The sequence below is a fragment of the Cyclopterus lumpus genome, chromosome 22, assembly GCF_009769545.1.
Source record: "Cyclopterus lumpus isolate fCycLum1 chromosome 22, fCycLum1.pri, whole genome shotgun sequence".
In the NCBI taxonomy this organism is placed as follows: Eukaryota; Metazoa; Chordata; class Actinopteri; order Perciformes; family Cyclopteridae; genus Cyclopterus; species Cyclopterus lumpus.
In genome coordinates this window covers 21644784-21668595 of record NC_046987.1, presented here as the reverse complement: position 1 = coordinate 21668595, position 23812 = coordinate 21644784, and the positions used below count along the sequence as shown (strand labels likewise).

The 23812-nt window shown below is 49.8% G+C and overlaps 1 protein-coding gene across 1 annotated transcript in view; it reads right to left on the bottom strand.

The window, feature by feature from the left end:
• syne2b (spectrin repeat containing, nuclear envelope 2b) overlaps positions 1–23812 on the bottom strand; it is a 116233-nt gene that overhangs the window by 62840 nt on the left and 29581 nt on the right. Inside the window, exons 39-64 of the mRNA XM_034563576.1 lie at positions 23672–23779; positions 23034–23301; positions 22276–22575; positions 21972–22172; positions 21172–21471; positions 20559–20786; positions 20193–20309; positions 19788–20114; positions 19210–19542; positions 18919–19097; positions 18574–18790; positions 18373–18471; positions 17961–18125; positions 16984–17331; positions 16762–16898; positions 16267–16396; positions 15890–16063; positions 6044–15784; positions 5038–5286; positions 4572–4721; positions 4080–4321; positions 1402–3466; positions 954–1288; positions 717–861; positions 270–464; positions 1–187 (exon numbers count right to left, since the gene is read on the bottom strand). The exon at positions 1–187 is cut by the window's left edge and continues 76 nt beyond it. Coding sequence (XP_034419467.1) covers positions 1–187; positions 270–464; positions 717–861; positions 954–1288; positions 1402–3466; positions 4080–4321; positions 4572–4721; positions 5038–5286; positions 6044–15784; positions 15890–16063; positions 16267–16396; positions 16762–16898; positions 16984–17331; positions 17961–18125; positions 18373–18471; positions 18574–18790; positions 18919–19097; positions 19210–19542; positions 19788–20114; positions 20193–20309; positions 20559–20786; positions 21172–21471; positions 21972–22172; positions 22276–22575; positions 23034–23301; positions 23672–23779 — 16940 coding nt within the window. The remainder of the gene's footprint in view (positions 188–269; positions 465–716; positions 862–953; positions 1289–1401; positions 3467–4079; positions 4322–4571; positions 4722–5037; positions 5287–6043; positions 15785–15889; positions 16064–16266; positions 16397–16761; positions 16899–16983; positions 17332–17960; positions 18126–18372; positions 18472–18573; positions 18791–18918; positions 19098–19209; positions 19543–19787; positions 20115–20192; positions 20310–20558; positions 20787–21171; positions 21472–21971; positions 22173–22275; positions 22576–23033; positions 23302–23671; positions 23780–23812) is intronic.

The window sequence follows — 23812 nt, the reverse complement described above, 5'->3', positions numbered from 1 at the left end:
CGCCCAGCAGCCGGGCGGCGCGCAGCTCCAGCGCCGACAGGGCGCGGTGCTCGCAGTCCAGCCGGTCCTGGTACTGCTCCCAGGACTGCAGTAGGTCCTGCAGGTCCTCGGCGGAGGAGGCCTTCGCCTGGGATCCATCGGGATGCTCCGCCTCCACATGCTGCAGGAGGGCGGAGGCCTTCTCCACCTGAGAGGAGGAAGCACGTGCAGTCTTAATGCTCTTCATAATAATAACATCTCCATTTAATTGTTCTCTTAGCGTCCCTTACACTCTTGTTGACTTGGATCCATTCTCTGATCCTCTGCTCACTGCGAGCCGTCAGCTGTCGCGTGCAGCGACTGAGTCTCGAGACGCGTTTCCAGACGGCGTCGGCGTCCCGGCCTCCGCGGCAGCTCTGCTCCGGGCACCACTCCTTCAGCTCCTCCAGGCGGCCCTGCAGGGACTCCGCCTCTTCACGGAGAACCTGCACATTCAGAGAAGGTTTTAATGGGTGGAGCTTACACGGCGAGTATAAAATAATAAATGTTTCTGATTTTCTGAGACAAAAACATGAGTTTATAAAGAATCAGTGTTCAATCCAGAACTATGAGGTTAGAATCTAAAGAAAACCTCGACAACGAAACGCTGTAAAACAAAATCGAGATCCATTTCCTCTCCACTGCTCTCACTTTCTGACACAACGACCTGGCGAAAAGGGGAGGAGCCTCGTACGTACGGTGAGTTCGTCGTGCTGGTCTTCGCAGTCGGAGAGACACGTGACCTTCTGACCGATGAACCACGAGAGGCTGCCGGCCGAGCTCTTCGCGCTCTGGAGGATTTCATCGCGGCTCTCGCTGTATTTCCTGTGATGTTCCGCACAGCTGAAGAGGCAGATTATTATAATTATTATTGATTATCAGGTCATCCGACGAGCACCTCAGACGTTTAAGTGGAGACTTTTGTGCGTGAATACCTGGCGAGGCGCTCCAGCTGCATGTGGCCCGTCGCCTGCAGCGTGGACATCCTCACCAGGAGCCGGCTCAGGACGTCCTCCCGCAGCTGCTCCACCCTCTTGGGGCACAGGTAAGGATGCAGCGGGTCCTGGTTCTGGAGATGCTCCACGTGGGTCTGGAAGCCCTGGTGCAGCGAGGCCAAGGCCCGCTGGGTCTCCTCCAGCCGGTCGGAGCAGAGACCAGCAGAGCCCTGCGGGGGCAGCAGAGAGACCTCGACGTCCCTCAGGAAGAGCGCCGCTTGTCGGACGGCACCCGTGTAGCTCCTCAGAGACTCCTTGGCCCGGGAGATGTTCTCCTGAAATACATAAACACACCGTCACGCCTTCTTCCCGTTGACGTATCTTCAGCTCCACAGGTTATAGACCAATGCATAAAATAAAAAAAGCAAACAAGAAGAATTCAACTTGCCATTTGTGAGTCGCATTCACCCAGGACCTCGGTCTTCAAGTCGATGAGCTCCTGGGATCCACTTCCTCGGCCGTTTCCCTGCTTCTGCTCCAGCACCTCCAGCGCTCTCACTCTGGACTCGACGGTCTTCTTCAGAGACAAGACCCTCTGGAATCGGTTGTTGAGGACCGTGTCGTTGGGCTCCAGCGGGGGGGTTTCCCAGAGCTCCTGCCGGCTCTTCCGGAGGAAGGCCAGGGTGGCTTCCCTCTCCACGTCCAGGTCCAGCTCCTCCAGCAGGTTCCACTCGATGATGCTGAGGTTGTTGTTGAGCATCATCTCCAACGTGTCGAGGCTCTCCTCGTTCTGCTTCAGCCTCTGCCGCTCGGTGCTCAGCTGCGAGGGGTAAAGGTCGTTGGAGATCACCTGCAGCTCGCGGCCGGCCTCCTCGGACATGTGCTTGATGAGCGGCAGCTGGACCAGGAGGGTCTGACACACCTTGTACTTTTCCTCCGGCGCCTTGCTGTCGTCTTTGGTCCGACAGACCTGCTCCTGAACCTTCTCCCGGAGGTCCTCAACGCACTGCCTCTTGCTCAGGTACCTCTCGTGACCTCTGGCTTTGGTTTCCAGCGTGACGATGTTGCCGAGGAGTTCTGAAATGGCCGAGTGCAGCTCCCTGGTCTTCTCTCGGGGAATCCACGGCTGCAGGAGGTCGAGCTGGGACTTGTGCTCCAGAATCACGTGTTTGAAAGGCTCCAGAGCTTGCAGGGACTGGCTTGTGATGGGGAACCTGTGTCTACTCAGGTCTCCCGACATCTGCCTCAGGCCGCTTTCAATGGTGACCAGCTGCTTCCTGCTCGACTCCACAGTCTGAGCGAGTTCGTCCAGCTCCGCTTTGTTGGCCTTCTCGTAGCTGCTGATGGCTCGGACGTCCTCCTGCAGGTCGGTGAGCTGGTCAAACAGCTGGAAGTTCTCTGTGATGCTGAGCTCAGAGGCGATGTCCTTGCTCTTCATGAGGAGAGCCTCGCAGACAGCGGCCTGCTTCTCAGCCTCCGCCAGCGTCTCTCGGATCTGACGAACTCTCCGATCGAGCTCGGTCGGGCTCCTTAACTCACTGTCTGGACTCCTGGAGGCCTCTCCGTGCAGGTGAGCCAGAACCCAGGAGTCCAGGTCGGCGATCTGCGCCGACAGCTTTTCTCTGGTCTGCAGTCCGGACTCGAGCTCCCTCACAGCATTGGCCAGCTCCTCCGTGGTCGACTTTGAGAGCTCTTCCAGGGACTTCAGAGAGGAGCGCACCACGGGCGCCTCCTCATCCTGGTCCAGCTGCGGGAAGAGCTCCGTCACCTCCTCCGCTAGGGACTCCAGCTGGACCTGTTTGGACATGACCTCGGACTGCAGCTGCTTCAGATCTCGGAGTTGCCGGTGCACCTCCTCCGGGAGGAGAGCCACCCTCTTCCTCCTGCCTTCAATGTCGCTCTCCGTCTGCTTGGCCCAAGCGAGGCCGTCCCTCATCACCAGGATGATCTTCTCCATGATGGGGCTGCTGCTGCTGCTCTGGGTTTGAGAGGACACCAGCTCCTCCGTGTGGCACAGCTCGTCTTGGACCCTCTGAAGCCCCAGCTGTAGCTCCGTTGCATCCTTCTCCCTCTGTGAGCTGAGGAGCATCGCCTCAGACAGCTGCTGCAGAAGGAGGTATTTCTGCCGGGCAGCTTTCACCTCAGCGTTTGCAACCATCAGCCGCTGCCCCTTCTTGCAGGTCCACTGAGGAGCCGAGGAAGGCTCCAGGTCTTTGCCGATGGTCTCCAAATGCTCCTGAAGGCCCGACAGCGCAGCCAGAAGGCTGCTGGAGTTGTGAGAGTGGACATTCGTGTGATACAGCGTCCGCTCCACGGCTCTCTCCAGGCCTCTCCACCTCTCCTGCAGGTTCTCGTGCTCGGTCTGTGCGGTCGCTCGCTCAGACCAGCTGAGGTCGGGGCACAGCTTGGTCTGGGTCACGAGCAACTCCCCGAGCAGCGTTCTGTTCTCCTCCATGCTTCTCTGGAGGGAGCACAGTCGCTCTGCCTCCTTTGAGCTGCTCTCCTCCGGGGACCTGAAGGAACAACACGTGTCTTCATGCATTTACAATGTCACAGGTTGTACACCATGAAGTTTGAGAGGGGACGTTAAGATTTAACTCCTGAACCCTTTGGCCTTCACCCAGTCTGGCTCCTCCTTGGTTTTAATATCGGAACATATTGTTTATCGCCTTAAGCTGCAAACCTTTAGTTAAGGAAACTAGAGAAAGAGAAAGGAGACTACTATAGAAAGGAGACTAGAGAAAGGAGACTAGAGAAAGGAGACTAGAGAAAGGAGACTACTAGAGAAAGGAGACTACTAGAGAAAGGAGACTAGAGGAAGGAGACTACTAGAGAAAGGAGACTACTATAGAAAGGAGACTAGAGAAAGGAGACTACTAGAGAAAGGAGACTAGAGAAAGGAGACTAGAGAAAGGAGACTACTAGAGAAAGGAGGCTAGAGAAAGGAGACTAGAGAAAGGAGACTACTAGAGAAAGGAGACTACTAGAGAAAGGAGACTAGAGGAAGGACTACTAGAGAAAGGAGACTAGAGAAAGGAGACTACTAGAGAAAGGAGGCTAGAGAAAGGAGACTAGAGAAAGGAGACTAGAGACATTTAAAAAAGGACTCCGTGGATGAGGACTCACAGTCCGACCGCCTCCAGGTCTGCAGTGAGTCTCTGCAGCGTGGCCGTGGCCGCTCCGGTCTGTTTGCAGTAATCCTTCACCAGCTGCAGCCGGGCCTCTTTACTCCGGACGGCAGCAGCTGCATCCTGAGCAGCGGAGCTCCACTGGTCCTCAGCGTGCCGCAGAGCATCCTGGTCCTCAGCGTCAGCTCCCCTCAGCTCAGAGAGCAGGGTCACCTGGGCCCGGGCGGTGTCTCTGCACTCCTGTACTCAGCAGGTAGAAGTAAACATAGTTATTCAAAGTCAAATAAATGCAACGTGTGTGTTTATCTGATATTTACTAAACACAAATCAATTCCTACGAGTGGTTCACCTTTGGACGCAGCTGGCACAGAGAAGCATTAATTAGTACTTTGGTATTATTACCCAACCTGCTGTCCAACTCCACCAGTAACCACACATGCTCTACCGTGAGTCACGTATTCCTCCAGTGAGTCATCCTTTAGAAACACACCTGCGCCTCCTCCAGCTGCTGGGCCATCGCTGTCGAGCTGAGCTCCGCAGGGCAGTGTTGGCAGCTCAGGACCTTGGACACCAGCCTTTGGAGGTCCAGATCACTGGCGGATGCAATCAGAGCCTCCGGAGACTCCTCCAGGCGTTTACCCTGAAGAAACAGAAGCGCATTAGATCCGTGAGTTGACAAAGAAGTACAAAAGTGGGTTTTGGTGCATGATCTATATAAAAAAAGTAACGTTGTTTAGCTCATTTGGGGCCAATATAAGAAACAGATTTTCTTTAGTTCATTTGCTGAACCCCTGCATTTAGAAAATATGCCCCTTTTGGGCAATTCACGATGTATAAAGTGGAGCAACAGGAAGCAACCATGAGTTTGACGTCACACCTTCTTGCACTAAAAGCCGGGATGTGTCTTGACATATTCCAACTTCTATTGGCAGTTTTACACACAGCAGTAATGATACCTCGGTGAGTTGACTGCTGGGTACTTTCCCAGAGAGCAGCTGTATCTCTGTGAAGATGTTCCTCATGACGGATCCCTCCGGTTCCTCCTGGAGAAGCTCCTCAGTCTCCACAGCACTTGCTTCTGCTGGAGCTTTGTTCTCCCGAGAGGTCAACCCTTCCACCAGAGTCCCCTCCCCCCAGAGGACGTCGGTTGGTGATCTCTTCACCGCCTGCGGTGATGCAGGTGGCGTCTCGTCGGCCTTGCCCACCTGTGAAAACCAAAACGTTGGTAATAATGCTGGAAGAATCCTGCTGAACGGGTGTAAACTGCTTCTGTTGAGCTCAGAACAGAACTGTGTCTCTCTAAAACAAGTCTATTCAGACGTTGATCATGACTGTTCTCTCTAAAGGTGTGCTAAGTCTTACTGTCTTTGATTGTCAGACATGACATTCAGGAGGAAGCTCGTATTACAACCCCGAGGCACTGAAGCCGCTGGTAGCACAGGTATAAATGTCTCAAACGTATATGCTTTACTTTTGCACAGAGACCTTTTATTAGATTTAAATGCAAAGTAAAGAATATACGTTTGAGACATTTATACAAATGAAAAAGTCAAAACCTTTAGAAGTAAAGAATTTAACCTTTACGAGACGCTCCAAAAAAGGCAGATTGACCAGTCATCTAAAGAACGTTGGTGCAAACAAGTGTAAGCAAGAGCATAATTGAGGCTTTACACATATAAAGAAGAACTAGTGACGAACTAGTGGAACAGGTGAGCGGGTGAACCAGTGGAGAACATGGACATGCAACACAGTGCACAGTCGGTTCTGTTGCATTAGTTTCACAACGCGTTTCCATTCCCACACAATAAACTAAAAAATACTTTCACTTCATCATGAATACTGCCGATGAGCTGATGATCCTGTCTCACCTGTGGAAGATCCTCTCTCTGCGCCAGGAGAGGGGGCCGTCTTTTCCTTTCCCTGAACCGCCCTCTTCTTTAACCTCCTTCCCTCTGAACGTACCTTTGCATCTGTTGCGTGCCTCTCCGTCAGGGTGCCGGGGACCGCGCTGGGTTCGGTGAAGCTTCCTCGCACCTCCACCCCGGTCGTGTGGTCTGAAGAGTCGCCCGGCCGAATGTCAGGGGCGGTGACCTCCGGCTCAAACTGGACACTTGATTCCATCCGTGCCTTTTCTTTTATGGCAGTTTTGTGTTCATGAACACTCGGGTGGACGTCTCGGCTCTGGAGTGCGTCATGCACGTCTCTTGTGGACACTTTAGCGTGCACTTCTTTGCCGTCCTTGACCTTTTTGGGTCTTACCTGTGTGGTTTTCAGGAGCTCTTGTTGGATCCCCGTTTCGCTTGGTTTGACAGAGTCTTGGTCAGATAAGATTACTTCTGCAAACGGTGTCTCTGCTTCACTCGGCGAGGTGGGATGAGTGGAGTCACTCTGAGATTTAACATTTTGAGGGACACTTGAATTAACATCAGCCTTAACTGGAGTTTCCATCTGTTCTGGGAAAGTCTTCACAATAGGCATCTCTGAACTTCTAGGATCCAGTGAGGGCTTCTGACCGTCAAGCTCTTCCTTGGCCTCGGACAAACCCACGCTAGTGAGTTCTGTGAAAGGTTTAAGACCCTTTGACTTTCTTTTGGTAGGTGAAAGCTTTCCTTTTTCAATAATTTCAGTTGGTGCTGTTACCATCTCTGGAGTTGAAGATGGCTCCTTACTTTCCGGCTTTTCTTTAGTCTGAGTCAGCTTTGTGGTAGCAAGATCTGGGGTAAGTTCAAGACCCTTTGACGTTCCTTTGGTAGGTGAAAGCTTTCCTTTTTCCACACCAATCATTTCAGTTTTTGCTGTTACGGTCTCTGGAGTTGAAGATGGCTTCTGACTGTCACGCTCTTCTTTGGTCTTTGTCAGCTCCTTGGTAGCAAGATCAGGGGAATGTTCAAGACCCTTTGACTTGATTGGTGAAAGATCAGCTTTTTCCACAACAGTAGTTTCAGTTGGTGCTGTTACCACCTCTGGAATTGAAGATGGCTCCTTACTTTCAGGCTTTTCTTTGGTCTGAGTCATCCCTGTGGTAGCAAGATCTGGGGAAAGCTGAAGACCCTTTGACTTTCCTTTGGCAGGTGAAAGCTCTCCTTTTTCAATAATGTCAGTTGGTGCTGTTACAGTCTCTGGAATTGAAGATGGCTCCTTACTTTCTGGCTTTTCTTTAGTCTGAGTCAGCTCTGTGGTAGCAAGATCTGGGGTAAGTTCAAGACCCTTTGACGTTCCTTTGGTAGGTGAAAGCTTTCCTTTTTCCACACCAATCATTTCAGTTTTTGCTGTTACGGTCTCTGGAGTTGAAGATGGCTTCTGACTGTCACGCTCTTCTTTGATCTTTGTCAGCTCCTTGGTAGCAAGATCAGGGGAATGTTCAAGACCCTTTGACTTGATTGGTGAAAGATCAGCTTTTTCCACAACAGTAGTTTCAGTTGGTGCTGTTACCACCTCTGGAATTGAAGATGGCTCCTTACTTTCAGGCTTTTCTTTGGTCTGAGTCATCCCTGTGGTAGCAAGATCTGGGGAAAGCTGAAGACCCTTTGACTTTCCTTTGGCAGGTGAAAGCTCTCCTTTTTCAATAATGTCAGTTGGTGCTGTTACAGTCTCTGGAATTGAAGATGGCTCCTTACTTTCTGGCTTTTCTTTAGTCTGAGTCAGCTCTGTGGTAGCAAGATCTGGGGAAATTTTAAGACCCTTTGACATTCCTTTGGTAGGTGAAAGCTTTCCTTCCACAACAAGCATTTCCGTTGTTGCTGCGATCATCTCTGGAGTTGAAGATGGCTTCTGAATATGAGGCTGTTCCGTGGTCTTTTTCAGGTCTGTGGTAGCAATTTCTGGGGAAACTTTAAGACCCTCTGACTTTCCTTTGGTAGGTGAAAGCTCTCCTTTTTCAACAATCGTCAATTTAGGTGGTGCTGCTACCATCTCTGAAGTTAAAGAAGGCTCCTTACTTTCCGGCTTTTCTTTAGTCTGAGTCAGCTCTGTGGTAGCAAGATCTGGGGAAATTTTAAGACCCTTTGACTTTCCTTTGGTAGGTGAAAGCTTTCCTTTTTCCACAACAAGCATTTCAGTTTTTGCTGTTACGGTCTCTGGAGTTGAAGATGGCTTCTGACTGTCACACTCTTCCTTGGTCTTTGTCAGCTCCTTGGTAGCAAGGTCAGGGGAATGTTCAAGACCCTTTGACTTGATTGGTGAAAGATCAGCTTTTTCCACAACAGTAGTTTCAGTTGGTGCTGTTACCACCTCTGGAATTGAAGATGGCTCCTTACTTTCAGGCTTTTCTTTGGTCTGAGTCATCCCTGTGGTAGCAAGATCTGGGGAAAGCTGAAGACCCTTTGACTTTCCTTTGGCAGGTGAAAGCTCTCCTTTTTCAATAATGTCAGTTGGTGCTGTTACAGTCTCTGGAATTGAAGATGGCTCCTTACTTTCTGGCTTTTCTTTAGTCTGAGTCATCCCTGTGGTAGCAAAATCTGGGGAAAGCTGAGGACCCTTTGACTTGATTGGTGAAAGCTCTCCTTTTGCAATAATTTCAGTTGGTGCCGTTACCGTCTCTGGAGTTGAAGATGGCTCCTTACTTTCCGGCTTTTCTTTAGTCTGAGTCAGCTTTGTGGTAGCAAGATCTGGGGAAAGTTCAAGACCCTTTGACGTTCCTTTGGTAGGTGAAAGCTTTCCTTTTTCCACACCAATCATTTCAGTTTTTGCTGTTACGGTCTCTGGAGTTGAAGATGGCTTCTGACTGTCACACTCTTCCTTGGTCTTTGTCAGCTCCTTGGTAGCAAGATCTGGGGAATGTTTAAGACCCTTTGACTTTCCTTTGGTAGGTGAAAGCTCTCCTTTATCCACAACAGTAGTTTCAGTTGGTGCTGTTACCACCTCTGGAATTGAAGATGGCTCCTTACTTTCAGGCTTTTCTTTGGTCTGAGTCATCCCTGTGGTAGCAAGATCTGGGGAAAGCTGAAGACCCTTTGACTTTCCTTTGGCAGGTGAAAGCTCTCCTTTTTCAATAATGTCAGTTGGTGCTGTTACAGTCTCTGGAATTGAAGATGGCTCCTTACTTTCCGGCTTTTCTTTAGTCTGAGTCAGCTCTGTGGTAGCAAGATCTGGGGAAATTTTAAGACCCTTTGACATTCCTTTGGTAGGTGAAAGCTTTCCTTTTTCCACAACAAGCATTTCCGTTGTTGCTGCGATCATCTCTGGAGTTGAAGATGGCTTCTGAATATGAGGCTGTTCCGTGGTCTTTTTCAGGTCTGTGGTAGCAATTTCTGGGGAAACTTTAAGACCCTCTGACTTTCCTTTGGTAGGTGAAAGCTCTCCTTTTTCAACAATCGTCAATTTAGGTGGTGCTGCTACCATCTCTGGAGTTAAAGAAGGCTCCTTACTTTCAGGCTTTTCTTTGGTCTGAGTCAGCTCTGTGGTAGCAATATCTGGGGAAATTTTAAGACCCTTTGACTTTCCTTTGGTAGGTGAAAGCTTTCCTTTTTCCACAACAAGCATTTCAGTTGTTGCTGTTAAAACCTCTGGAGTTGAAGATGGCTTCTGACTGTCACGCTCTTCTTTGGTCTTTGTCAGCTCCTTGGTAGCAAGGTCTGGGGAATGTTCAAGACCCTTTGACTTGATTGGTGAAAGATCAGCTTTTTCCACAACAGTAGTTTCAGTTGGTGCTGTTACCACCTTTGGAGTTGAAGATGGCTCCTTACTTTCAGGCTTTTCTTTGGTCTGAGTCATCCCTGTGGTAGCAAGATCTGGGGAAAGCTGAAGACCCTTTGACTTTCCTTTGGTAGGTGAAAGCTTTCCTTTTTCCACAACAATCATTTCAGTTTTTGCTGTTACCGTTTCTGGAATTGAAGATGGCTCCTTACTTTCCGGCGTTTCTTTAGTCTGAGTCATCCCTGTGGTAGCAAGATCTGGGGAAAGTTTAAGACCCTTTGACTTGATTGGTGAAAGCTTTCCTTTTTCCACAACAATCATTTCAGTTTTTGCTGTTAAAACCTCTGGAGTTGAAGATGGCTTCAGACTGTCACGCTCTTCTTTGGTCTTTGTCAGCTCCTTGGTAGCAAGGTCTGGGGAATGTTCAAGACCCTTTGACTTGATTGGTGAAAGATCAGCCTTTTCCACAACAGTCATTTCAGTTGGTGCTGTTACCACCTTTGGAGTTGAAGATGGCTTCTTACTTTCAGGTTTTTCTTTGGTCATCGTCAGCTCTGTGGTTGCAAGTTCAGGAGAAAGCTGCAGATCCTTTGACTTTCTTTTGATTTGTGAAGGTTTACCCTTTTCCATAGCAGTCATTTCAGTTGGTGCTGTGCGCCCATCTGAAGTTGAAGATGGTTTCTGACTGTCAAGCACTTCTTTGATCTTTGTCAGCTCCATGGTAGCAAGATCTTTGGAAAGTGTCAGACCCTTTGACTTTCTTTTGGTAGGCGAACACCCTCCTTCTTCCAAAAGATTTACTTCAGTTGTTACTGTGACCTCTGGAGTTGAAGATGGCTTCTGACTTTCAGGTCTTTCTTTGGTCTTTGCCAGCTGCTTGGTAGCATGTTCTGGGGAATGTTTAAGACCCTTTGACTTGATTGGTGAAAGATCAGCCTTTTCTACAACAGTAGTTTCAGATGGTGCAGTCACCACCTCTGGAGTTGATGGCTTCTTACTTTCAGATCTTTCTATGGTCTGAGTCAGCTCTGTGGTAGCAAGCTCCGGGGAACGTTTCAGACCCTTTGAACTCATTTTTGTTGGTGAAAGTTTACCCTTTTCCTTAAAAGGAATGTCAGTAGTTTCAGGAGCATTTCTTGAAGTCAGGTCTTTGTTTTCAGGCTCTCTTTCATCCTGGATACTCATTTGATCTACATCAATCATTGGTGCATTTGCCATAATAACAGATGAGATGTCATGCACCTTTATAGTGGCCTGAACTTCGTCCCGTTTGTGGATTTCATCCATCTCAACACACTTTTTATCCATGCTCTGGGATGCATCATGCACGTCTTTTGTGGACACTTTAGCATGCACTTTTTGCACATCACATTCATTGTCCTTTTTGGGTCTTACCTGTGTGGTTTTCAGGAGCTCTTGTTCAATCCCTGTTTTGCTTGTTTTGACTTCTTGGTCAGATAAGCTTACTTCTGCAAATGGTGCATCTACTTCACTTGGCTGCACTGCTGCAGAAGCAGCCGAGGTGGGTTGAGTGGAGTCACTCTGAGCCACTACGGCAGTCTTCTCTGGCTTAACATCAGGTGTAGTGTGGTCTTTATTTTCTTGGGCTCTTTCACTCTGGATACGTTTTTGAACAATGGCTATTCTTGTCTCTTTTGTTCTCGTCACAGATGTTTCATCCATCTCCAGAGGGGTCGGTATATCTAGTTGTAGGATGCGCACTTCAGGCCCAATGTGGATTTTCTCCATGCTAACAGACTTTTCACCCAGGCTCTGGGGTGCATCACGCACGTCTTTTGGCCAAACCTTAGCGTGCACTTCTTGCACCTCACGATCCTTGACCTTTTGGGGTCTTTCCGGTTCCCCATGTTGAGTGGAGTACCCTTCAGCCACACCCTTTGTCTCTTGCCGATCTGGCTTCATCTCCCATGTCTGGGTGAAATCTATTTCAGGCACATCCAGGACCAGATATCTCTTTTGAATTTCACCAGTGTTTTTCCACAACGTGTCCATGTCGTCTGACAAAACGCAAGGCTCGGTGGAGAGAGGGGGTTGTGTTGGAGGCACTGCACTTAAGTCCCTTTCTGTAGACAGGGTTATGGCTTGTTCTGAAGTCTCCAGAGACTCAGGAAGTGAACCTTTACCCATGATGGTAATGGGTGGAAGGACAGACTCCAGAGGTTCAGCATGAGGAGATTCTTCTGATGGTTGCACAACTGTGTCCAGAATGCCACCAACAGGAACAGGAACCTTCTCACACGCTGGACTGACGTTCTTAACAGTCGTTTGACTCTCCTCAGCAGATTTCACATTTTGAGGGACACTTGATTGAACATCAGCCTTAACTTCTGAACTCTCAGACTCAGACTTTCTTTTGGTAGGTGAAAGCTTTCCTTTCTCCACAACAATTATGTCAGTTTTTGCTGTGATCATCTCTAGAGTTGAAGATGGCTTCTGACTATCAGGCTCGTTGATCTTTGTCAGCTCCGTGGTAGCAAGGTCTGGGGAATGTTCAAGACCATTTGACTTTTCTGTGGTAGGTGAACCCCCTCCTTCGTCCAAAATATTTACTTCAGTTGGTGCTGTTACGGTCTCTGGAGTTGAAGATGGCTTCTGACTGTCAAGTTCTTCCTTGGTCTTTGTCAGCTCCTTGGCAGCATGTTCTGGGGAATGTTCAAGACCCTTTGACTTGATTGGTGAAAGATCAGCTTTTTCCACAACAGTCGTTTCAGTTGGTGCTGTTACCACCTTTGGAGTTGAAGATGGCTCCTTACGTTCAGGCTTTTCTTTGGTCTGAGTCATCCCTGTGGTAGCAAGATCTGGGGAAAGTTTCAGACCCTTCGACCTTCTTTTCGTTGGTGAAAGTTTACCCTTTTCCTTAAAAGCAATGTCTGTAGTTTCAGATGGTTCTGTGACGACCTCTGGAGTTGAAGATGGCTTCAGACTGTCAAGTTCTTCCTTGGTCTGAGTCAGCTCCTTGGCAGCATGTTCTGGGGAATGTTCAAGACCCTTTGACTTGATTGGTGAAAGATCAGCTTTTTCCACAACAGTCGTTTCAGTTGGTGCCGTTACGGTCTCTGGAGTTGAAGATGGCTTCTGACTGTCAAGCTCTTCCTTGGTCTTTGTCAGCTCCTTGGTAGCAAAGTCTGAGGAATGTTCAAGACCCTTTGACTTGATTGGTGAAAGATCAGCTTTTTCAACAACAGTAGTTTCAGTTGGTGCTGTTACCACCTCTGGAGTTGAAGATGGCTCCTTACTTTCAGGTTTTTCTTTGGTCTGAGTCATCCCTGTGGTAGCAAGATCAGGGGAAAGTTTCGGACCCTTCGACCTTCTTTTCGTTGGTGAAAGTTTACCCTTTTCCTTAAAAGCAATGTCTGTAGTTTCAGATGGTTCTGTGACGACCTCTGGAGTTGAAGATGGCTTCAGACTGTCAAGTTCTTCCTTGGTCTGAGTCAGCTCCTTGGCAGCATGTTCTGGGGAATGTTCAAGACCCTTTGACTTGATTGGTGAAAGATCAGCTTTTTCCACAACAGTCATTTCAGTTGGTGCGGTTACCACCTCTGGAGTTGAAGATGGCTTCAGACTGTCAAGTTCTTCTTTGGTCTGAGTCAGCTCCTTGGTAGCAAGGTCTGGGGAACGTTTCAGATCCTTTGACTTTCCTTTGGTAGGTGAACTCCCTCCTTTTTCCAAAATATTTACTTCAGTTCTTGCTGTGACCTCTGGGGTTGAAGAAGGCTTCTGACTTTCAGACTTTATTGTGGTCTTCGTCAGCTCTGTGGAAGCAAGATCTGGGGAAAGACCCTTCGACTTTCTTTTGGTTGGTGAAAGCTTTCCCTTAACAGTAACTTCAGTTGTTGCTGGGACCTCTGGAGTTGAAGATGGCCTCTGGCTGTCAAGTTCTTCCTTGGTCTTTGTCAGCTTCTTGGTAGCCAGAGCTGGAGAGCGTTTAGGACCCTTTGACTTTCCTGTGGTCGGTGAACGCTCTCCTCTTTCCACAACAGGACTTCCAGTTGGCCCCGTGACCACATCTGGATTCGAAGACCTTTGACCGTCTAGTTGTTTCTTGTGTTTGTCAGGCTCCACATCAGGTGATCTTTGGGTAACAACCTTCTCTGAAGTTGTTGAAAGGTCCGCGTTCTTGGACTTTCTTCTGCTTGGCACCGGCGTTGCTTCTTGCTTAACACTTTTAGTTGGATCATTGGAACTCAATGAAGATTTTCTATCTTCAGGTTCTATCTTTGTCTGAGGTGCCTCAGTTGCAGCTAGTTTGAGAGGGACTTCTGTACTCTTGGACTTTCTCTTGGGTGGTAGAAGCTTACTTTGTTCAACAACAGCAGTTTTGGCTTTCCCTTGAACAAACTCTGGGGTTGCGGGATCACTTTCAGGTTCTTGTTTTGTTTCCTGAGACTGAGACACAGCAGTAATTCTACCGAGGGGGGACACTGGCTCTGGAACTGTGGAAACCTCCAGACCCTTTGATTTCCTTCTGGGTGGCGTCACTTTAGTTTCTTCCACAACAACGGTTTCATTTTGCTCTCCGGAGCTCAATGTAGGCTTCTGACTTTCGGGCTCTTGCATCGTCCCTGACACCTCCTTGGTAGCTTGTGATCTTCTTTTGGCTGGAGAAAGTTTTTTTTCTTTCGCCACAGTAGTTTTAGCCGATTCTGTGAGCACCTGTGGAGTTGTAGAAGACTTCAGGGTGGCAGGTTCTTTCTTGTCATCTTCAGGTTCCAAGACAGTAGTTCTGCTCTGGGCAACAAGCTTTTGCTCGCTCAAACTGCAAGCAGTCCTCTGACTTTCAGCTTCTTCTGGCATCTGCGCTGCATGCTGGTCGGGTGTTGTCTCACTTTGTTCCAAAACCGCAGTGTTTTGAACAAACTCCGAGGATGAAGACGTCTCAGGATCCTTCACCACACTCGACACCGGCTCTGGAACAGTGGAAACGTCGAGACCCTTTGATTTCCTCCTGGTTTGTACAACCGTAGCTTCTTCCTCCACAACAGCTGCTTCAGTTTGCTGCTTGGATCTCAGTGAAGATGTCGGACTGTCAGACTTCACCACGGTCGGTGATTTCTCCTTTGACTTCCTTCTGGTTGGCGAGAGCTTACTTTCTCCCTTAACAGCTTCTACTGGCGGTGAGATCCCCTGAGCAGCTCCCTCAGGTTCTTTCTTACTTTCCTTAAACTCTGCATCGTCTTCAGTAGTTATACTCTGGGTAGAAACTGGCTTAGAAGTTGTGGAAGAGTCAGAACTCTTGGACTCTTGCCCCTTTGGAATAGACTTAGGTTGCTCAGCATCCGTTTCTGTGACAGGCGCTGAAGTTTGGAGATCCTCAGCGTCGCCTTTGATCTGTGCAGGTTTTGCATCAACAGTCTTCAAGGACACGTCAGGACTCTTTGACTCTTGACTGGTGCCAGTTGTCACAGGGACGGACGCGAATGGCTCCGATGCATCCAGAACAACGGTCGCTATCTGCTTCGTTTCATCCACAGCAGCAGTTACGACGGGCTTTCTGGGTGAGCCTTGAGTAATAACAGTCTTCGCCGTTTCAGGCTCCACCTGAGTCTTGGAAGACTCCGTGTCTGTGGCCAGAGACTTTCCCCTGGAAGGTACGAGTGTGGTTTTCTCACCAACGCCGGGTGCAGACTGCTCAGTGACCGCGTGGATCAGTTCGGGTTCTTTAACCGCAGGTTTCATCGGCTCAGCCGTGGCATCTAGCTTTATACTTTTACACTGCGAGTCTTCCGAAGTGTTGTCACGTTGAGCTGTTAAAGGGTCCGAAGGACTGGTTGGACTTCTGGTTTGCTTCGCTCCAGTAACCGTCACGTCTTCAACAACAGCCGTCACAGTAGGCGTCAATGCTTTAGCCTGAAATTGCAGCTCCGCTGGAACGGACGTCTCATCCTCAGTAGATGTAGGTGCTTCTGTTGAGGGAAAGTTTTTCTGGAGTTTAACTTGATGCGTCTTCTCAGGCGAGCGCTTGCTTTTCCGTGGCGGCGCCATGACGGACGTCTTGGGATTACCGAGGAGGACATCAGGCAGCTTCTGTTTACTCTTTGCATCCAGTTCCTGGAATGAAATAATAAAAGCAGCATTAATTTACGACAGGGTTACTTAACCGTTTCTGAAATAGAACATTCAATGGATATACAATATAAATCCTGGTTTAAATACCTTTAAGCTCTGGTTGAGAGAAGCCTTTTGTGCGTCTGCTTTCCTGAGCGTGTCTGAACCCTCGAGCAGCAGCTTCTCAGACAGGACGGGCATCAAAGAGTCTTTTAGAAACTGCTGGTGGGAAAGCGCCTCCCTCAGGCTCGCCTGCAACCTTTGACCTTCCTCTAACGTCACCTGACACCGACATCACAACATTTAGAACACATTATAACCAAGTGAGCATAAATAAGACTGAAAATGCTCAATAAAATCTATTCTTCGAGGAAAATGTCTTCTCTTTTTCCACCAAACTCACAACATAATTTTAGCTGTTCATAGTTCAGGGTACAATTAGAAAAGAATGAAGTAGAACAGTATTAAAAGAGAGAGAGAGAGACCTGCACAGAAGAGCTGGACTGCGCTGGTGAACTGTGGTTCCATTCCTGCAGGGCGTGCAGACCGTCCATCAGACAGCGAGCTGTGTTGGTGGAGCAGGTTTCCTGATGCTCGCTCAGCCGGGACTTCAGACTGTCCACGCAATTTAAATCACATTTATTGCACGTACGACATTTTACGACATAAACATGAAAAACAGGCTAGAATGCACTTTCTTTCTGCACAAGGACAGATTAGCACAACAATAATTCATAATGTTTAGCTCAAGGCATTAGAGGACATGCGGTCTGTGTGCTGCTTCAAACTGGTTAATAAAATCAGCGTTTCCATGTCGCTGATTGAGAGCAGAGCGATGCACGACGGCATGTTTCTGGCATGTGGGAATAATTGCAAACTAAATTGAAGTGATGGGATGCCAGCTGAGGATTCGTCATGTGGGAGTGAGCTAAAGAGAAAGTCTAAAAAGCTCCGGATGTTACTGCATTAAGACGCGCTACCTGTCGCGCTGCTGGCATAAGGACTTCACCACACTCAGGATCTCTGTTGGCAGCTCGTCGGCGGCCGGTGTAGCCTTGACCTCCTGGTGGAGGTCATGAACCTTCACGCCCAGATCGCTCAGTGACTTCTCACAGTTCTAACAGAGGGAAAGAGAGTGTGTGTTAGTCGCCTGCAGGTCGTGTGTGTGATACGCCGTCATAAAAAGGGGGAGCAGTGACCACCTGGAGGCCGCCCCAGTGCTGTTGGAGCAGAGCGATGTTGTTCTGCGGCTCGCTGTAACCGAGCGCCCGGTCCAGAGAGCGGAGCTCCCACTGCAGGGCTGCAGCTCGCTCCTTCAGCCCCTCGGCCCTCCTCGCCAGCTGAGCGTCCTGCTCCTCCAGCCGCGCCTCGCAGGCCGCCAGGCGCCGCCTCACCGCCTGCTCCGAGCCGGCGCAGAGGTCGTGGAGACGGCCGACCTCCAGGGTCAGGGCGTCCCGACCTCCAGGGGTGCAGAGGGTCAGCAGGCCGTCTCTGGCGGAGTCCAGATCCTTCATCTCTCGCTGCTCCCTGTCCACGGTCTGGAGCAGAGCCTGGTGACCGGAGGGAGAGCAAGGAGAGACGGATTACTAGAAAGCATAAGCGATCCGTAGAAAGAGGTTTTCACCATTTGATTTGTAAAAACTACATTTTATTAGAGATGCACCAGTTTACTTTTTCTTGGTCAATTCATATTTCTTAAAGGTCTGACCTGATTCTATTTTTTGTGTCACTTTTCTTTCATGGAAAATTCAAATTAAATTGTATGTTTATACATGAAAAAAAAAACATTGAGGATTAAATAACTTTTCGCCAAAAACTGCTCCAAGCCACAGGAGCTCTTTATTGTTACGGATAACAAGCTTAACGTCTTCTGTGTGTGTGTGTGTGTGTGTGTGTGTGTGTGTGTGTGTACTAGACAGATGGGAATCATCGATTAGCGCATTCCTTAATTTGATAAATTAGATGTGAGAAAACATGCAAACACATCTGATGCATGTTTTTAAATAGTTCTCTCTGTTTTATCCCCTTTCTAAAGTATCTGATTTTTTTTCTTAAAAAGTGCTTAATAAATCTAATGTATCATTATTATGACATGAATCATCCCCTAAACGTCTCGGTTTGGTGCCGCCTGACGGAGCCAGAATCCACCTGACAACGCGTGCACGTGTTCTCCTCTCACCTTCAGAGTGTTGACCGCGTTGTGCAGACCCCGCCGGTCCTCCGGAGGAGCTCCCCACCCTCTGACGTGGTCCCTCAGCCAGTCCTGGGCCACTCCGTGCTGCTCCACCAGCTGCGTGCACTGCCTCTCCGCCTGGATGCCCAGCTCCAGGTCCACGACCGCGTCCTGGGAACAGCAGAGAGAGACAAACATGAGCTCCACCTTTTAGAAGGAGGCTGCAGGGAGGGGAGGGGATGATGATGATGATGATGATGATGATGATTGCATTAATAGAGTTTTAAATTTCATCCAGTCGTATGATTAGAGCTTCCCAGTGTTACAAAGAACTCAGTGCCCATAAAGTGTAAAAATGGACCCGTTATCAACAACTGGCTGATAAGAGTGAGATTGTTTTGGGTGGATCTGAACTCACTGTGAGCTCCTTCAGCAGAGCAGGAATGGACTCCTCCGGCGCGGCCCAGGACGGATCGGACCAGCCGGGGTCCCCTGTGATCTCAAACAGCTCCGCCGCCTGGAGGAGAACGGGTACGATGCACCGTGTGTTAGAGAGCAGCCCGTTTATTAATCCCCCCTTATTGGAGTCATACAAACAGCTGGACTCTCTTTTCGTTACCTTTGTGCGGAGGGCCACGAGGACGAGGGCCAACGCCGCGCTCTGCTCCAGCAGAGTCCGGGCCTGTTCCACCGCCTGCCTGCGCTCCCCGAGGCCCGGCCAGGGGAAGACGTGCGGCAGGCCGGACGTCTGCTTCTGGATCTCGGACAGACGGGTCTCGGACTGACCTCGCTGGTACTGACAGGACGCCATGCGCTCCACGACGCCCTTCAGCTCCCTGAAGGTCACAGGTAAACATCAGAAATGGCAGATAATTCAGTCGAGGACCGCTGTACCGTGTTTCACCACTAGGTGTCGCACCTATATAGCAAGACTGAAAGAGGCTAAACAGACAGCTTCCTGTACCTCTGAGTCTCGTCGGCCGCCTGCAGCACCGCCCTCCACTGCCGCTCGCCCTCCTCCACCGTCTTCTCCACCTCCATCTTCTTGTCCTCCTGCAGGTCTCTCTGCTCACGCAGACTCTGTGCTCGTCTCCTCAGCTCCATCACTTGAGCCTCGCCCTTGGACTTGGAGCTCAAGATGGCCTGAAGACACCGCCGTGAACCGATTTATGAGACACACGGGAGCATCACCGTTCGTCTGTGATACTAACGTGTCAACAGCACCGAGTAAAAGCCACTATAACTGATGTTGTACCTGAGCCGTGTTCAGCCGGTCCTCTATCTGAGCCCGGCTGCCCCGGGCGCCGCTCCCTCTGGAGCCGGCCTGCTGCTGCAGCTTCGCCACCCAGCCGTTGGCGCTCGCCGCTCTGCTGCGGAACGCCTCCAGCTCCCTGGACAGCGAGTACTGCACCTCGGCGTTCTTCAGCGTGCTCTCGGCGGCCTGCAGCAGCGTGGTCCACTGCTCCTCCGAGGCTCGGACCGTCTGCCGAGCCTCCTCCTCCAGCTCCTCCTGGTCCGACAGGCTCTGGCTCTGCCTCCTCAGCTCCGTCAGCTTGGAGTCTCCCTCGGGCTTACGGCTCAGGATAGTCTGAAGGGCAAAGGAACCACGCTCTTTAAATTCCACAAGTACTGGTGACATAAAATATAAACTATAGACTGTCAAAAAATACATTTTGTTGTAAATATATTGTTGAAATACATCCAGGGATGAAAATCTGTGCCCTAGTTCTGACATTTTGATAAAACCAGGAACCAACCAGAGCAAAAAACTACAAACGCTGGTTAAATATGGACTTCATATTATCTCTGAAGTCTTCTATAGTTCCTCCTGACCTGTGCGGTGCTTATGGTCTCCTCTGGATCGGTCTGACTCTCCAGGGAGACCAGGCTCTGCTGCTGGTCCTGCAGCCAGGCTCTGGTGTCGTCCCTCACGGCTTCGTAGACCTTCAGCCGGCCCTCCAGGGCGCGCTGCTTCTCGGCGTGGTCCGCGGCCTCTTTGGCGTTCTGCAGGATCCTTTTCCAGCGCTCCTCCACGGCGCCGACTGTCTGCTGGACCTCTTGCTTCTGGGTCTCCGTGAGGTCCTGAGCACACGCGCTCTGGGCTCGCGCCCTCAGCTCCTGGAGCTTGGACTCTCCTTCACCTCTGGAGCTCAGGACAATCTGGGGATGACAAAGGGAAGTGGCGGTTATCCTCTCGTGGTTAAATCATTAGCGCCGCTGTGGAGTCCGTCGGCTCACCTGAGACGTGTGCCGCCGGTCCTCGGCTCTGCTTTGGCTTCCCAGAGCGTCCAGCTGCTGTTGAAGAGCCGCCAGCCAGCTGCTGGCGTCCTGCTGCTGGCTCTCAAACCCGCTCAGCTGAAGAGGGAGAGACACTTTTAATAAAGTGCTTTAAAGTGGATCAATGTGTGAAGGGGGCGGGGTTCACTCCCACTACATCCAGATATGACTCGCTTCTGACTAACGTGTTCTTAAAGTTGTTAAATATAATCCAAGAAATGTGAATTCACAGTAGATGAAGAATGTTTTATAGGTTTAGAACAAGGAAAAAAAAAAAAAACAGAAACACAAGAACAACTTGGGAACGCTGCGAAGGAGTTCCCTCACCTCCGACGCTCGCCTCTCGGCCTTCTGGGTAATCTCGGCGGCGGCGGCGACTTCCACCTGCTTGGCGGCCAGCAGCACCGTCCTCCACTGCTCCTCCGAGTCCCGGATGGTCTTCTGGACGTGGAGCTTGCGGCCCTGGTCCACGTCCCGGTGGTCACACAGACTCTGGCCCCGCCTCCTCAGGTTGTTCACCGTGCAGTCGCCGTCGGGTTTGGAGCTCAAGATGTTCTGAACAGAACACAAACGGTTCACCAGAGTCGAAAAGAATCACGTTGGTCTTTATACATTTCTACAATTCTCAACAGGGACGTCTTAAAAGGTGGATTATGTCACTTTTATGTTTTATTTAACATCTACGTCATATACTTAGTTGAGTACTTCCATTTTCCCAAAACCTGAGAACAAAGTAACGGCCCGGTAGTTTGATCCCTCCGTAGAGGTCGTCACGATTTCATTTCTTGGTTTTGTTTTTAACGTTTTAACCGGAAGGAGCCGTTTAGTCGTTTAGCTGCAGACCCTCCGTGGACGTCCTGTGACCTTCAGGAGACCTTCCTCACCGAGCTCCATCTTGTTAAACTGTGTCTTGGTACGGAACAGAAGGCCCCGCCCCTACCTGAGCCGAGTGGCGTCTGTCGCCGGGCGCCGTGTGCCCGCCCACCGCCTGCAGCTGCTGCTGCCGCTCTCGGATCCACGACTGAGTGTTCCTGCTCTGCGCGTCGAAGTCGTCCGACAGCGTCCGGAGCTCCGTCTGCCCGGCGGCCTGCAGGACGCTCCTCCAGCGCCGCTCCGCGTCTTTCGCCTCCTGCTGCACCTCCAGCTTCCTGCCCTCCTCCAGGCGCTCGCACAGACCGCGGCCTCGCGTCGTCAGGAGGAGCACCTTGGACTCCCCCTCGGGTTTGGAGGTCAAAACAGCCTGAAGGTCACAGAACTATTTACTCAACACTGCAGGAGGGTGAACCAAGTCTGATCACAGAAAATGACAAAATCGTGATAATAATACAAATGGCATTATTTTACGAAGTCGTATCTGTAAAACTACAAAAGTTTATGTTGAATATTTCGGAAGGTTTAGGCAAGATAATCCTTTTAAATCCATTCTTTTGTTTTCCATCCCAAAAAGGTTCTGACGGGTGGTTCATTTGGTTTCTTGTCGGGTTCATGTTGTCATTATTTCAGCCACCAGGAGGCGCCACCACCCCAAATGTTCTGAATGGGACTGAAAGCATCCACGTTCTCATCCAGGTGAGTTTCAATGTCTCTGAACTCACAGGGAGTCATGTCGACTAGATGAATGGAACCTCTTGTGGCCGAAATGAGTATTACAACAACAAACAACACCCTTTATTCCTCCTGCTGTGGGGAAGAAACTGAGACTGAATACTGGGATATTTTCATAAGCAAACCCCGACTCACCTGTGTGACCTTTAACCTTTCTTCAAACGGCATGTGACTCCCGAGGGACAGCAGCTTCTGCTTCTGCTCCTGGATCCAGGCCTGGACGCTGGCGCTTTGGGTTTTGAAAGCGTCCAGGTCCCTCTGGGCTTCGGCTTCGGCCTCTCGCCTCTCGTCCGGCTTCTCATTCAGATCCCCATCGGGTCCGGAGCTCAGGGGGGCCTGAGGGGAACAGAGACCCCTTTAGGAGACCGCTTTGCCTCGAAGCCTTTACGAGCTGCTCTAAACATCTCACACACACACACACACTTTTTAAAAAACTTACGTTTGCAACCTGGAGCTTTTCTTTAACTGGGATGGGACCACCAAGTGACTGGTGGCTCTGCTCCTGGTCTTCGTTCTGGGTTTTGAGGACTTCCGTGTCTTTGGCTCGTGCTTCCGCCTCCCTGAGGTTCTCCTCGGCCGTCCGCAGAGCCGTCCTCCACTGCTCCTCCGTTTCTCTCAGCGACCGTTGAACTTCCTGTTTCCGGCTCTTCTCCAGCTCCTCCCGCGCACACAGACCTTCACTTTGTCTCCTCAGGTTCTTCACTTTCAGGTCTCCCTCTGGTCTGGAGTTCAGGACGGCCTGGTCACCAAAACACAAAGAAAGAAATGTGATGAAAACTGAAATATGTCCACTCAACTCTTGACATTCATGGTCCTCAGAGGACGAGGCTTCTCAATGAGGAAACCTAGTGGCTTCATCTCCGAGAGACGAGTGAGAAACTGATCTGGGGACGCGTTTGAAGATGTAAACACTTTTTTATTCCGGTGACGAAAAAGAAGCTTTTGCCGGGATCATTTTTCTCAATTAAAATGTTTTTTCTTCTGTGAAACCTGAAAAAACATCTTTGCTTTTTGTTTATTCGGTCAGGATTATTTAATAAAAAATAAACTGCCATCACACGATAAATGTATGAGTGCATGGAGCGTTTCTCACATAATGATAACACATCTGTCCCCATTCGGGTTCATTAAAATTAAAGAAGCATTCATTCATAATTTTTGGTTTGTCAAGTTTAATGATTAAAATCAAGAATCCACCTGCGCTCCGTGCTTCCTCTCCTCTCCGTCTTTGGAGGCGAGGGGTCGTACGAGGTCGGCCATCCAGGTCCTGGTGGTCTTGGCCTGGCCGGTGAACCGGTCCAGCTCCGCCTCCAGCTCCGCCTCCAGCGCGCTCTGGCCCTGCAGCCGGCTCTGCAGCTTCCTGTAGCGTTGGATCAGGTTGTCCCCGTCCTTCAGGAGGCTTTCAGCTCTAACGCCTTCTCTGCGCACCGACGCCAAGAGACGCTCGAGGCTCTCCTCTCGGCCGCTGTCACCACAACAACAACAACAACAACAACAACAACAACAACAACAGGCAAGGTGAGAGGAGGACAATACATACAGAGAAGGGAGGCAAGACGAGTGGAAACCAGGCTTATTGCTCTAGTTTTTGGTAATTATAAATATAAAGCCTAACGAAGTATAATAATAATAATAATAATAATAATAATAAGTAGTAATCATTAGATGGTCCCCCAATTGTTGGTGACATTTCTATATTTGTATTATTATTTATTGTTATGGTTTTATATCACAGATTTATTAATAATGGCGTATTTGAGAGCAGATATATTTTACAGGTTTGTTTATTCCTAATAATTATTTGTAATCTGCTGGGCCTCAGAAGGAAGGCTCACCTCTCGGCCTGAAGCTCTTGGAGGAGGAGGTTGACGTGGTGCGACTCCACAGACTGCTTCTCTTTGCTCTGCAGCCACTCGCTGAAGCTCTTGTGCTGCTCCTGCAGACTGGGGGACCAGAACATGGAATTAAAACGGGGT